The sequence below is a fragment of the Pleurodeles waltl genome, chromosome 1_1 (genome assembly GCF_031143425.1).
Source record: "Pleurodeles waltl isolate 20211129_DDA chromosome 1_1, aPleWal1.hap1.20221129, whole genome shotgun sequence".
NCBI classification, from domain to species: Eukaryota; Metazoa; Chordata; class Amphibia; order Caudata; family Salamandridae; genus Pleurodeles; species Pleurodeles waltl.
In genome coordinates, this window is record NC_090436.1 from 1002012033 (window position 1) to 1002028277 (window position 16245).

General features: G+C 41.4%; 1 protein-coding gene across 2 annotated transcripts in view; it reads right to left on the minus strand.

Moving 5' to 3' along the window:
* Positions 1 to 16245, minus strand: part of LOC138291226 (albumin-like) — a 447949-nt gene that overhangs the window by 20560 nt on the left and 411144 nt on the right. For both annotated transcript variants that reach the window (XM_069230303.1, XM_069230304.1), the window contains exons 13-14: positions 11154 to 11286; positions 7351 to 7429 (exon numbers count right to left, since the gene is read on the minus strand). In XM_069230303.1, the coding sequence (XP_069086404.1) occupies positions 7361 to 7429; positions 11154 to 11286 (202 nt within the window). In that variant the 3' untranslated portion in view covers positions 7351 to 7360. The remainder of the gene's footprint in view (positions 1 to 7350; positions 7430 to 11153; positions 11287 to 16245) is intronic.

A 16245-nucleotide genomic window follows, 5' to 3' on the forward strand; every position in this document is an offset into this window, starting at 1 on the left:
GTGAAGAGAGTCCCACTTGGTCAAAAGATTCATCGGCCTAAAGAGCGTCCAAATACAGGTAAATTGTTAGTACGGAACGCTCTATCACCATTTTGTGGCCAGGTTATACTTTCTTGGAAGAAATAAATGCGCTGGATTAAAGAAAAAACAACATTTCATATCTCCTGATTAGATTTTCATTAATAGATTGGGTCAACTTCATCATTAATTTTTAACTAATTCGGTATATGAAGATTATCTTATTTCTTCATTGTAGTATTGTGTGATGTACTACTGTCAATGCAGCACGTGCAGGACCTGTGAGTAATGCCTTTCTGCTTGTGCCACGGCACCAAGATAAAGTTTATGCTTTCTTACCGAAAGTTGTTTTTATGTTTAACTGCTAGTTCATTTGACAGTATAGGAGCTCACTCACAGCTCTGTTCCTCACTAGGGTCCACCCTCATAGTCTAACAATGTGGCTTCCTAAAATAATTAATGAACATAATTTCCATGTTTGTAGACGTTGGTGAGGGCAGTACATATTGCCACTGCAGGATTAGCCTGCCTCTGTTTCAATAGGTTTGCATCCCTCTTTCAGTTTCTTCATTTATCTTTTAACATGTTTAATTGTTTAAGTGGCCTGTGGCTGGTGTTGTCGCACTCGCCATTTTCCATGCATAGTCTGCTGGACAGTGATTGGCTATTTTAGTCTTACTTTAACAAGACAATGCACTCCGAAAGCTTTCTTCAGATGCATTGCTGCTTTTGCCCTGTATGCTTTCACTGATCATATCGCAAATTTCAATTAGTGATTCATTTTTATTTTATTTGCATATTGCCACCTCAAAACCGTCCCAACTGAACTTCCAATATAAAGTTAGAGCAATTGAATAGGAAAAAACTAATTCTTCTCAGTTTCTATGAAAAGTAGCATTGTTTTGCTCAGCTAAGTAAAACAAAGGTGGGCAAATGGTATTTACTGCGATGAAAATTCCGTCTCTGAAGTGGAATCTTCATATGAGGAAATCTGGATTTAGGGCGTGTCGCCCATTCGTGTTATTAATGAACTACAAACTCAGAGGAGTCAGAACACCTAAGAGTGTATAGGAGTGCACTAATCGGGGAGCACTGGCTAAAGGGGTAGACTGTGGTGAGGGGAACATCAGGGGCAAGGCGTAGAGTGGACCTTTCTACTAGATTGCCCTGCTGGGGGTGTGTGACCGCCGAACTACATTCACATTTACATCTACAGGTGCCTGTTCATCTGTGCCCCGGGAAATGGAAAAAGCAATGGCTGAACTAGCAGAACTCGAACAGGTGTTTTGTTGTATACCAATTGGTTGTTTAGTGTCACCACTGTTGTGGTGTTTAGGAAGTCAAAGCTCAATTAAAACATTAAAAAAGGATGTATAGCAGGGGAGAGGAAACCGTTTCTCTATAGGGAAAACATTTTTCCCAGGAAGATACAAAATACATTGTTGGAAATTGTAAATGCCATTTCGTGTGCCATTTGCACCTGTGAATTTATAGCCCTGTTACAGATCCATATAGGCAAACTGTCATGCATGTTAGTCTTCCTGGGAATCTGCAGCTGTCAATGATTCCCTGGAGAACTCCTTAAATTATTTTTGAATTCCAAATACCTTAAAAATGTACTCAATCCCCTTTGTAAGCCTGCAGGGGCTAGTTTACATCCAACATTTGAGGATTAGCCCTTTGATAGTATAATTCCTTGGCTGTGCCACCGGAGTTACGTTTGCAGGATGAAGATGTGACAAAGTTATCAGTTTAACTAGAAGTTGGTGGAACATTCTGCTGCAGCAATAGAATATGGGACATAAGGGATATATCTAGAGATGGTCTATAAGTAAGGGAGGGTGGAATGTTTAACCCCCCCTGAAGAATTGGAGGAATTTGGTAATTCCTCTTTACTCTTGTGACACAGAATTACCAATAAATTCTGCTCCTTCGCTGGTGGAATTAATCTGCAGTGTTTGGTTTTTTACACAGGCCTGGAAGAGGGAAGCATTGTGCCACTTTGTAAATTTGGTGCATTGGAAATGTCTACCTTATGCTACATTAGCGTTAAAAATATGATGCGAATGTGGCGCAAGGAGACGCATGGGGCTTGTAAATGTGCTCCAAAATGTACTGATCTGCGCTTCTACTAGCTAGAAAAACATAACTCTATGAGAATTCAACATATCCACCAAGAGTACAGGTAGGAAAAATACCTGAAATATTTGGAGGATTGAGAGGGTACGAGAGCAGAAAGAGAAATGTGAACAGATAGGTACCATAGAGGTGGGAAAAATGGTAAACAAGATGGAAAATAGAAGCAAAAAGGAGACCCCCTCTCAAGATATGTACTCTATATAAAAGCTCTCCAGGTGCATGTAATCACTATACAACACTGACTGCAACATCAGGCAAGTCAGTCTCACGACAAGGGTAGATAGCCAGAGGCACAGATATTGTTTAAGATGAGAACTCTCTTATTTCAACCTTTCCACCACTTAGGTAATGCACACCTGAAGTTCCATCATAGACAGTAACAAACTAAAGGTAACTATTTACTCCCTTGCCTGGAACGGAAGAAATTTAAAGTGGGCACAGAGCTAGATTGGCTGGTCAAGTAGCAATGGTCCTAAAACTCCTACTCTACTTGTCGAAATGCCTAGCCTCTGGAGTAGAGCACGAGTTGGGGGGAGTTCTTTTTTAGTTATTGTGCTTGGAGTTATAACATTCTTAAAAACTTTTTCTACTTTTTAGTATATATGTTGTTATAAATAAAAAATAATAAACATTAGTTCTAAAAGATGTATAACCTCAAGCTTAGATGAGGTTTACTAAATGTGTCTATGATGTACATCTTGGAATGCCTACAGCACTTTATTCACATTTCAAATTCAATTGTATGAGGCCTATTCACAAATTGCATTCTGTGTTATGTTTAGTAGTATTAAAATAGTACTACTAGAGTTCTACTGTTGTGTAGCCATTTTAGCTTTAGTTTTATACACGTTATTTTAGCAAACTAGGTCTGCCGCTGTGCACTTTAACCCAGATATATTTTAGTCAGCATTGTTATATTTAGTATTAGCCACATTTGCACTTTTGTTTTATTTTTTCTAACTAGCTGTTCTTTGCCTAGGTCAGCACTGTGTTCTTAAACAAGACATTTCTCTCACTCTGTGCTTTTCTCAAGGCTGTAGTAAGATGGGTTGCCGGCAAAGTGGTACACTTTGTCTCCAATGTTCACAGAAACATACACACTCTTAAGTGGGAATCCTTTCTTGGAACATCAGAGGTTTTATTATAAAAATACTACTTTGACCCATGTACGTTAGAGGGAGATTCCAGCCAGATGACCATGACTGTATGCTGATTGCTGATTGCTTTGCTGCAGCTGCTTGTGTAGATTACCTGCTTCCTGTCCCATAAGGGAACTGTGTCTATCTAGACTATAGGTCTCCTGCTCAGGTATGAGGGATGATGTCTGCCCAGGGGGAACCTGAAAGGCAGAATTAGAGCTTAACCTGCTGTTCTCTAATATAGTTTAGGTATGAACTATCTTTATAAACCATAGTGACAGTATGGTAGGGTTATTTTTGTGTTTTACGCTCCTCATCACAATTTTAATCTTATTGTGATTCATTGTCCCAGTTATTGCAATACATGCTTTATTATCTAAGATGCAGTTAATTCAATACAACTTTTTTGAACTATACTCTGCCTCTGATTGTCCTTGCATATGTGAGACTAATGTAACTGAGAGAAACGGATGAGATCTGAGTGACCACAATTTCCCTGAGGAGTCATATATGTCATGCGCCCGTTTGCCCTAATCATCCCTGCTCTTGGGTGGAGCTGAGGCACTGCTAGTTAGCTGGAAAAAACCTGGATTTGGCCGACAGGCGTCACATGGTGCGGTATTAGACCCAGTCCCCCAAAGCACAGGTGATTATGCCGCCTGAATCCAGTCATCTCATTAGGATAATGAGAACCTATGCGACACTACAAAACGCTGTTCACAAACCTACCTGTGTAATTATCTACCTCTCCTATCCTTTTTATGGGGAGATTCTCACACATGTAATTTTACTACTTTTCAGTAAATGTGTGAAGGACCGGAGGAGCAGCTCGAAAAGGGGGCTTGCTATCAAATGAGAGGGTTTTTTGGAGGAACATTAACCTACCCACAAAAGAGTAAGGCAATTGCAATTCACAAAACTGCAATAAAGTTACTGCAGTCAAAAAGGACACAAAATAGTTGCAAGTTTACTGCAGCTCAGGGCTAGAATAAGTCCAGCACCACCCTTGCCAAAAGCTAGTTCTGCAACACCCTAGCAAGGAAAATAATGAAGATAGGACCTCAAATAAAACCCTTCAGGAACTAATGTTAATATAAATGAAATCATTTTACATAGTTAAAAAAGTATCTAAAAATGTTTTTCTATTTTATTGTCAAATATTTGTGTAACCTTTTTGAATGTAAGCATTAATGTAACCTTATTTTTTATTAAAATGCATTCCAATCCCCTTTTATTAATTCTATACATTAATTTTAATTATTATTAATACCGAAACATATAACTGTTTTATTTTAGGTGGATTTTATATTTAAACATAAGAAAAATAATTGTAATTTATTTTTTCTCAACTTTAATACATTTCTTTACTTTCCTCTATCATTTACCATAGGGAGATCCCCGCCACCGGGGAGAAGATCTCCCTGTGGTAAAGTAGAGAGAAAATTTTAAAAGGTAAATGTAAAAACTGTTACTAACAATATGTTTATGTAAAATATTCTTGTAAATTAATTTTATGTATTTATTTAAAGTTTTGAACGTAATAAAAATGCTACAGCACTATTCACTTCATTTTCAATTAATTATTTAATTAATAGAAATCAATTAAAATAAAGTCGTTTTTTTTATATTTCATAACAAAAACCCACTGAAAGTAAAATTTTGATTATGTAATACAAGTGCAAAAAGTTAAGTATAGTATTATTTTAAATTAATCTACTCACTTTTTTACATAATCAATTTAAACTTATTTCTAAATTGTAAAAAGTTCATTAAAATATTCCATCTTAAAATAAGAGTTATTTATACATTTAGTTGATGTTATATATGCATTAAAAAAGTTGAAATAATTTAATTGAATTTGAAATTATTTCCTATGGGATTTTACTTTAAGACCCTGCTTTCATTATTTCCTAAGGGAGGGTATTGCATTATTAGTGGGTGGTCATGTGTGGTGCAGGACAATCTACTTCTCCTTTTTCTGCAGTTGTAACCTACACTCATAAGTTTGGCTTCACTCGCTGTTTCATTGTGTGGAGACATGCAAGTGTATTCTTTTGAGTAACTTTAACTGTAATTGTTGTGAATAGCCCACAATAGTATGTTATTCAATACTGCAGGAGTAAACTGAAACATGCAAATTCTTCACAAGTGTAACTTGCTTTCTTAAACAGTCCCATACTTTTGGCTCCTGGTAAACACCTTCAGTATTCACCTTTAATGGGCCAATGTCTTTCCTTCTAAGAATTTGGCCCATGTCAATCCTCCCCATTTTCATCTTTCAGTGAACAGATAGCTCCTTCCTCAGCTGCATTGGAAATCTGGATTGGAAGACTGAACAGGTCTTTTAAGAGTGAGCTTGAAATTGATGCATGGATAAAATGGCCACTGTGGCAACAATGCAAGTAAAGAGAAATACAGACTCAACCTCCCTTGCACTGGTGACAGTGATATTTTTGACAACGGGACAGCAGCGTTGGAGCAGCAAAAGGAGAGGCAGTCACTGGACAGCTGCCATGCACAACTCATGGAATTAGCCAGCACATGCACAGGTGATGATCAGATGAAAGAGATGAAAGAGCAAATGATCAAAAGTTACAGATTATTTGTCCTCTGTAGACTGTCCTATATGAGCCACAGATGAGCCCCAAGGCCATACTCACTCTGCTGTTATGGGCATGGGCCACCAAGAGGAAGATAGAGCTGACCCACATAACCATTACTAACAAAGATCACAGATGTTCTGAATGCCCATCTGGGGAGCTTTGACAAGATAGGAGGACAAGACATCTCACACAGTGTTTCTAAAAGAAGTGAAAGGGAGTCTGTACCACCATGAATGTGTTGAATGCACAAATGGGGACCAGCCTCCTGAGATGTACGTAACTGAGGGAAGAATGTTCTGCCTGCAGAAGGCTAAACCTCTTCACCAAAATGTGTTGCAGCACAAGGTATGAGTGTACAGGCCCATGATGGTTTACTCCCATCTCGAAGGTGCGTGCTGCAACTACTAAAAACAACAAATGAGGCCAAACTCAATGGCAGTCTGCATCCTCTCTAGAAGGGGATAAAAAGAAGAAATATTCTGATCTCATTTGTGCTCATGACCTACAAACCGAATAATTCTCAACCTAAAAGCAGAGTGAGGGCCCAGTGGTTGAACATTGTCGTCCTAAAAAACATATTGGCATGGAAAATGTCATGAAACACCAGTAGTTCCTGCAATCCACCTCAAGCTCGTGCAATCAAGAGAAGTCAAATCTCTCCACTTGGCCAGGAAATTTTAAAAGCCATAACACTTGACGATGACAGAGTCAAGGTGAAGTTTAGTAACCCAGCCAGGAAGAGGGTACATTTATACTCTGAACTCTAGAGTTAGGCAAAGTGTGAGTTAGGCAAAGTGAGTTAGGCATACGCCTAAATTATAATAAGGGTAGGGCAGGTTAACAGTTCATTGAAGATATCTCAGCTCAACACCCTATTACAATGCAGAAATGATCCAGCATGTGGAAGAGGAGTGTTTGGTTCCACCTTTCGCAGGTAATGGATACGATTGGTGTACCTCAGAGGTTTGCAGGGTCTCTCAAACGCATGTCCTGGAAGAGACAGAGAGACAAGCACCAGCCCTTGAGAATCTCACCCAGAAATGGACCGAATGAATACTAATCTAATTCTGAGTGGTGATCCTTCTCCTCCTACTGGCATTGTAATAAAAATATATCACAGCATCTTTGAAGCCTAGAACTAGCCTTTAAATGAAGACTATTCCTATGAAAATGAGCCCTTCCACCTCGCCTGTTGCCAGTTCTGAAGGGTGGCATGTGCTACCAGGGCAGAGCTACTTCCTTGAATAATGAGCTGTAAACGTCTTAGAAGGGTAATAATTTTTCTACTTTTGGGTGCCTTTCACCCTACATATGGTCTAGATACTTTGCCGGTGACAGTTACCAAAAAAAACACAAAAAAACAAGATAGCAAAGAAGAAACAGTGAAATAAACTATTCATATCTCCATGCAGAACTGAAAGCACCCTGTTTAGTTATTAAGAGAACTTTACCGTTAATCCACTAAGCAGCCTCTTGAATTGAATTTTTCGTTTCAAAAATATGTTGACACATCTCTATCAGTTTGGGTTCCTGGAAATTGTAGAAAAAAGTTGTGAGATGAAGAGTCCTTCATAGAAATGATTATTTTTCAAAGATTACCGTCATATCGTTGGCCCATAGGGATCAGTCTGGTGTTCAACCAGCAACTACCAAGCAAAATACACTTTTTACGAAGAAAGAAATGCATAGGTAGGCATAGGCATAAACTCTAATCAGAACATCAATTGGAAAGTGACTATCCTACTCTGCCCCCTGCCACCATCCATTCCCTCTACCCACACTCAGAGTAATTTAGAATTCCAGCACCTTTCCCTAGCTATAGAGACAACGTAGGTGTAAGACCCAGCGGTAGCAACCCAATGTATATAAGTCCTTCAAAGCAAGTAAAGACGTGTAGGTGAAAGACACATTGTATCTCACAAAATGTTACATGCTCAGGCATTAAGGTTCAAATATGAATGTTCTCACTGGCAATTTACAGAAACAATTATAAAACCATTTACACACGTTCCCAAACTAAATAGCTTTGTGACACCTTTACAACCGGACACAAACATAAAATTGAGAAAAGCAAGTAAACCATTCCTGTTAATAGGGAATTGTGGAGAGAAAGTGTCTTGGAGTTTGTTAAGTGCAGTGGTAATCAATTAAGTTTTAACCATTTTTGGGTGGTTCTATGGCAAAGCAACCCTCAGCATCACTAGCCTATTTGTTCTATTTTGAGGTTACACCATATCATTTTGTCTTTGTCCTCCATAGGGTAGTATTCAAAACCAATAGCCAGCTGCTGACACCACTATGCTACCCATGCTCTTTACTGAACAATTTGTAGGACTATCTTGACAGTGCAGCTTTTTGCAAGATGTACTGTTGCTAATTCTTTAGAATACACATTGAGTGGGCTTTGATTCCACCCAGAGAATTTCAGTCTTTCACTCTTTCACTTCATACTGCTGGTTCTTTGGTATATCAATCCACCTTCCAGGAAGTTCCTCCATTATAAAGTGTGAGGGACTCTTTCACATGTGAAAAGTACAATCATCACGCTGTTTGTTGCATGCCATTCTTTGTCCTCCATGTGCATTCTATACAGAAACCAATATGTTTTCTACTTTATACCCACGATTGGCAAACCCCTAGACCAGACCTTAATGAGAGAAACAAAATGTTTGCATACAATGCAGGTTAAAAGCATTTGCAAATGCCTACGTGCAAGACATTGGGTTACTGGTTGAGGGGGCGTGGGGTGAAACCCTATTCAAGCATTAACCACAAGCCATGCATGGGTGAAGTGACAAGCAAACCCCAAATTAACCTGTGCTCAACTCTCTGGTAGCTTGGCACAGAGCAGTCAGGCTTAGCTTAGAGACGATGTGTACATTTTTTGTGAAACATTTAAAACAGCAATGAAGTAAAAACACAACACCAGAACAATTCCATACCATATTAGAAAGATAGCATACATTTAACAAACACAACAAGACCAAAAGGAAAAAAATCTAATTAGTAGAATATGAGATTTGCAGTTTCAAAGATTTCAGTGAAAAATAGTGCCGAAAAGCACAAAGCCCCAACTGTGGTTATCTGGTCATACTGGACCAGAACAAAGTCAGACTCTCAGACCGACTGCAACAGAGTGCGGCCAGCTACAGGAACCCACTTAAGCCTGCTGAAAACAGTGCCTAATCCTGGTTGCAAAGAGATGCAGAGTCCAGTGTCAAGGATGTAGTGCGCAGCAGAGGCGATGTGAAGTCCGGGTTGGAGATGCACTGCATAGTGTTGTTTTCAAGACAATGCTAGGCTGTGATGCAAGGTTCTGCATCACATTGTCAAGGAGGCCATGGACGAGGGGGCTTATGACATAAAGTCCTTCATCAGTGATGAGTCCCGCACCGGCTAGTTCCGGAGAAGCTGCGGGCTTGTGATGCAAAGTCATGCATCATCGTCAAGGTTGCCATCAACAAGGGGCTTTCCATACATGGGCCTGCTTCAATGATACATCATACAGGGGCAGCTCTGATGAGGCTGCAGGCTGCTATGTGAGGTCCTGGCATGGGGAAAGTCCATGCAGCAGAGGTTATGCATTAGTTCTGCTTGGGGTTGCACCACACAGCAGAGTAGATGCATTGGTTCTGCTGATTCCTTAGATGGCTGGGAGAGCACCTTCAGGCCCACTTCCAAAGGTCCAGAACTGGGAAGGCACGACTTGGCAGGTTAGGACTCACAGTTGCATATTCCTGGTGCTGATTACCTGAAACTAGCTCTTGGAGTCACTCTGGTGGTCTAGGGTACAGGTTGCAGGTCCAGTCCTACTCACCGAGGCAAGATGGCAGCAGGGAATCTGGTCAGCACAGCAGGCAGCAGTCCTTCAGGGCATCAGTCCAGCAGAGTGGCAGTCCTCTCAGCAGCACAGCAGTCCTTCTTACTGGCAGAGTCTTCCACAGGTCCAGAAGTGTACTGACGAGTTGGTGTCTGAGGTCCAATATTTATACTTGGTGCCTTTTTTTGAAGTGGAAGAAACTTCTAGAGGATTTACTTTGAAGTGCTAAGATTTCCTGCCTCCCCTACCCTGGCTCCACACTAACTACAGGGGGTACCCACACCTTTGTGTGAAGGCAGGACACAGCCTATTCAGGTGTAAGTAGGTCTATGCCCTGGTCCACCCTCCCATCCTGTCAGTGAGGGCCCATCCAGGCACACCTGAGCTCTCTATTGTGTGTGGCTGTCTAGGTGGAATACACAAAGACCAACTACATCTAGTCATGTGAGACAGGATGCAGGCACAAAATTGCTAAGGCAGAAAAAAAGCCAACTTTCTAAAGGTGGCCTTTTCAAAATTGTAATTCAAAATTCACCTCTACCATATAAGAGTTTTTTTTGTTATTACAGTTCCAAAGATACCAAACATGAACGTTTACCTGCTCCCATTTGGAAAGTATCCTTATTAAATATACTAAGGTAACTCCAGTGTTATCCTATGGGCCAGGCAGGCCTTGTTTCTGCAATGGTGAAAAACAAATTTAGGAATTTTTCACTATCAGTACATGTAAAACGTAAAAGTAAATGACCTATTTTTTAAATACATTGCACCCTGCCCTGTGGGCTATTTAGGGCCCACCCTAGGGGTGACCTATATGTACCCAAATGGAGGTTTAGGTCTGTCAAAAAGTCCATTTATCAATTCACAGCTTAAAGCTGCACCTACAAGGTGTGATGGCAGGCCTGAGGTTACGTAAGTGGGTGGCACAATCAGTGCTGCAGGCCCAGTAGTAGCATTTAATTTAAAGGCTCTAGCTACATGCAGTACCACTTTACTAGGGACTTATAGTACACTATATGTGTCAACTGGGTGTACATCAATTGCTCCATGTTTAAAGGAGAGAGCACAAACACTTTAACATTGGTTAGCAGTGGTAAAGTCTGCAGAGTCCTAAAAGCTAACAAAAACAGGAGGGTGATGGGAAACAGTTTGGGGATGACCCTGAAAAAAGGGCCATGTCCAACACTGTGTTTACATGGTTTGGCAAATTAAAGCCAGGCCTATTGGATTTTCCAAGGCTTATTTGGTAAGGCAAAGTCCAGTATAACTGGCTTTTCAGAGTTGTTCGAAGTGACATATTCCTACTAGTGGGTTCACTGTACAGCCAAGCAGTGTAATGTGAGAGGAAGAGAGAATATCACCAAGAACAGGCTGGACATAAACCTACAAATGTATCATTCACACAGTGGCAGGTCAGTGCTGTGTTTTATTTACCTCAACCAGGAAACATTCCTCTTTATCATCTGCTTTGCAACACCTGTCCATCATGGACAGAAATGCGGCAATGATTGGGTTTCTTCTATAATCTTCTATGTTGAGCTTCAGCTTTACCAGCTGAACAAGGAATCTGCAGTGAAAACAGAATTATGGGAAATGAAATGGTGAAAGACAGAATTAGCTTCCATTTCTAGCATGTGAGCATGACTAATATTAACATTTACATGAGAATGCTCAGACTGAAAAGCATTCTTTCAATATATTATGGGAAGATTTTGAGAGAGGGGTGGAGAAGGATAGCGAGAGTACTAAAGATCTTTTACCTTTCTGGAATAATTTATGATTTCACCTAAATCCTTAACTTCTCCTGATTTCTCTTTAGATCCTCCATTATTGCTTGTCTACCTAATGTGGGCCAGATTAACAAAAGTTTTGTGTTGGGGTTGTGTTACTTTTGTGGCACAGACATGATGCAAAATTCTATTTGGCATTTGCTAAGCCACACAAAGCTACTTTGTGTGGGTTTGCATGGTTTAGTAAAAACTAAATAATGCATAGTGCAGTCTTGTGGTACCTTGCATCGGGTAGGTATTACATAGATGGAGCATGGGCGTTCTCTGCATCTGCCCATGTATTTTGACACAAACCCAGATTTACAAATACTTGTAACCTGGGCTTGTCTAAAAATGGTGCGCCTACCTGACAGAGGCATAACAAAAATAAATATCTTTATTTCTCCTTATTACTTTGTTTTTCTCTGTGGGCTGAATAGGCCTCTACAGATTGCTTTTGTTCAGGAAGACATCCCTTCCTCCACAAAACAATCCTGCCCATTACGCAGATACCCTTGCACCTTGGTGTTGGCATTAGGCAGCATTCTGCGTCCGTGCAGGGACAGAACTCCTTATCCTAGTAGATACAGCACTGTTCGGCTCTCTCCCCTTCACACAACACAGTGCAGAAACATTGCTTGCTGCACAGCAATGTAGGAACTTTTAATGAATACGTCTCTTCATCTTTTTCTTACTACTACCTCAGTATATGTGGCCACGCAAAAGGAGGCCTCTTTTTCCCAAAAGTTTACTTTTACATCTCCCCTCAGAACATGCTGGGAAAATGTTTGGAAACTGTTGTCTATATTTTTTCCAAATTCACCAGATGTAGAAAAATCCTGAATTGCGACTCGCAAGGAGGTAGCAAAGGCCCAACTCATTAATATTAATGAGGTGGGTCGCAATTTGCGACCCCCTTGCGACTCGCAGCACTCACAGGGATGGTGGCCTGCTGGAGACAGTAGACCACCATGTCTGTGACTGCTTTTAAGTAAAGCAGTTTTTTTTTTTTTAATGCAGCCCGTTTTCCTTAAAGGAAAACGAGATGCATTACAAAATGAAAAAATGAAACGTGTCAGTTTCATTTTTTCAGAGCAGGCAGTGGTCCTTAGGACCACTGCCTGCTCTGAAAAAATGTTTTCCAGGCCATTCACAAAGGGGAAGGGGTCCCATAGGGACCCCTTCCCTTTTGCGAATGGGTTACCACCAGTGTGACACTGGTGGTAACTGAGATTGCTTTGCGACAGCGTTCACAAAGCGATCCTGCATCGCGCTGCGGCTCGCAAATAGGAAGGGGAACACCCCTGCCTATTTGCGACTCGCAGTCCCGTTTTGTGAGTCGGTACCCAGGTTACCGACTCACAAAACGGGATTAGGGCATTGCGATGTGGGTTTTGCGCGTTGCAAACAGCGAAAATCGCTGTTTGTGATGCGTAAACCCGTTGCTACATCTGGCCCTTTGTTTCTTATCTCTTTTCCATATCTCTATCCCTCACTTTCTTGCCCGTACCTCCATGAGGATGATTCACAAAGATAAATGTACATGTTTGTGTGTTTGTTTGTTTTGTTGCGATGCACAAACTTCTAACTAATAGTAATTTTACGACTGCAGAGACTCCGTGCATAAAAGAGAGGACAGGCCTACTGATTATGGAACACCCTTCTTCTTATGCGTAGAAGTGAACCAGTGCTATTTAAATTTAGATCATCCTTGGGAAGCTAGCTATTTTCTTTGGCTACACACTTCTGGTTGATTTATAAGAAGACTTGGTAAACGTGGTGAACATGCGCTTAATAAACAAACTATAAATAAACAATCAATAAATACATACATAAATACATGAATTCAAACTAGTAGATTAGTAAATCAAGTCACAAATAAAAAGGGTAACGCAGCCAATACCCGAGGAAATATCAAGCAAGACAACCTACTACACACTCCTGAATAAACTTGAACCTGGGAAGGGATCAGGGCTGAAACGGGGGACTTAATGATCTGGTTAGTCAGTTGATGGTCATAACTCCAGCATCTGAGTTACTAGAGATAATAAGGACACCAAGAAGGTGGAATGGACGCCTGCAACAAGAAAAGTCAGCGATAAAGAGAATCCCGGATGAAGCAAGCGATAAGGAATGGACAAGGATGACAAACACAGCCTTGATCCAAACTAACATCGACACCAGTATTATTCCTCCACAGGTTGCCAAAAGCGCAGTTTGGATCCTCTGCACCAAAACCTCTGTGGACTGAATGGTTGGTGATGCTTTCAAATTAAAAATAAAGGGACATCAAGGACCAGCAACAGGGCCCCTGAATCCTGGTTGACTGGTCTAGAGGGGTGGGAGAAGCAAGCCCTGTGACACTACCAGCGCTATAAAGTGCACTTCTCTATGCCGCTCCACGGGACTAACAACAGAGGACTACTGGACCCAGAATCCTGGTTGCCTGGACTAGAGGGGCTGGAGGAGCAAGCCCTGTGATGCCACCTGCATTACAAAGTGCAGTCATCTATCCCACTGTGCAACATGCCAAGGACAAACACCAGGAGACTACTAGTCCCAGAATCTTGGCTGCCTGGACTAGAAGGTTGAAAGGAGCAAGCCCTGTGATGACGCCAGCGTTATAAAGCGCACTCATCTATCCGGCTGCGTCGGACAGGTGCTGGTCGCACCAGGGTAAATCCCGGGCCAAGGACAGGCCTGTCTTGCACCCATCATCGCCCGGAGGAGGCTAAGCTGGGCCACTCCTCTGACATTCCCAATTCCAGGAATGTAGGTCCTTTAAACCTCTATGACTGTGGACTGGGCAGTGGTTTTTGTTAGGTTTTTGGTTGCGCAGCTAGCAGATAACTAATATGGGGAAGAGGACATTGATCGAAACGTCAAAGCAGGCCTCCACTTCTAAGAAAAATTCAAGTGCGGCAGCAAGTAATAACACTTTAGCAGAGCTTGATACATTAATCAAAGAAGTAGAAACAATGTTAAACGTTCAAAAATCTCAGCCTGCTTCTCACCTTGCCCAACCTCATGGACCTAGGGAGTGTGGGAGACCTTTGGCAGACATTTTTACCTAAAAAGCGTTGAAAAACGCAACACTCATGTGGTTACAAACCAGTAACCATTTGAGATTAAGTAATGGTTATGTGGCAAATGCTCCTCTAGACATCACACTTGCACCAGAGATCCCCATAGAGACTATATAGCCGGTGTCTTCTACTTTGACTGATGTACCGTGCGGCATTTGCTATGCCCCTCTTGCAAGTTTGGACAACGCTAACAAGGTTGTGTCAGTATCCTTGGGGGACCTGGGTAATCTCGAAAATCAATCTGTTTAAACTCCAGACATAACACAAGCACTTTTTTAAAGCTGTCACAGATCTTGTACATGTAGTAAAATCTCTGATAGCCCAGATGTATCATCTAACAGAGTTCCAGAGTTTAGTAACCCCCCTTCTCCAGCAGCAGCCAATAGGCAGCTATGGCACATGTGTACTCCCTTCCAGACACTGCTAGCTCTCAGATGAAGTTGTGGCTAGCCTTATCTTCTAGCCCCATAACATCAGAAATAAGGGCCTGATTTAGATTTTAGTGGATGGGGTACTCCATCACAACAGTAGGGAAATCCATTCCCCAAAATATATACCCCACTATTTCCTGTGGGATTTATATTTTGGCAGATGTGATATCCATCACTGTTCTGACAGAGTACTTTATCTGCCGAAATCTAAACCAGGCCCTAAGGCTCCCAGCGCATCTATCCCTTTAGGGGCGTGTGATGGAAGGACACGTCCATGTGGGCATGCATCCTAAATCCTCCTTCCCAACTCTTCTGCAGTATATGAGATTGTAAACAGGGTGCATGGAGTCTGAATGCAGGAGCCCGGGTTCTATTTTTAGTTCAAGTACAATGGCGACTTACTCTTATAGTTTTTCATCTGCCAGTTTAATGATTCCCTCTACATTGGAGCAAAGGCCTGGGGCCAGTGGCACTACTTACACGTACAATGTGCCAAGCTGCCACCTGGACTGAGAGAAGACCATTAGTCGCTGACCAACAAAGTGATCTCCTGGATGCACAATGTAAGGAAATACCCATCAGTCATACGTCAGGACATAGTTGGGGCAAAATGCTTCTCCCCTTTGTGGGTGATTTTGACTATCTTGAGGTTAAACTGGTCTCCTGTGAACTAAATAACAACATCATCGGTTTGAAGGTGCGTTTTCCATCTCCATCAGAAACTCTGATCCGCCTGAAGTCCAAGGCACCCCAGGACAAGGAGGGCAAGATCCAAGCTCAGGGCATTAGGAAGTAATGGATGCTGTAAAAGTATTACTAGTACCATCCATGGAGAATCCCTCTTCGCTGACTACATCCCCTAAGGCGCAACCCACAAATTGGAAATTAATTTCATGGAATATTGCTGGTCTGAAACCAAAAATAGCTGACCCTGACTAGTGGACATTTATGGATTATTCAGATCCTGGTCTCCTAGAAGAAACCTAGTGCAAGGATCTTGTTTATGGATGTGGGTTTACAACCCTGTGCTGTCCAGCTACATCACAGGGCATTGGGGGGCCCGCGGGTGGCCTTATAATCTGGTTTAGAAACTGGGTGAATCTGGGTGAGAGGGATGGCTCCACCTTATATATTTTTAAAGTATACAAGAGTTTTAGCGGGGGGAATAGTTTGTCCAATGCATTATCCATCTTGGATGAAGTTATAGATGTGCTATCATATGAAATCCTGTTAATTATCG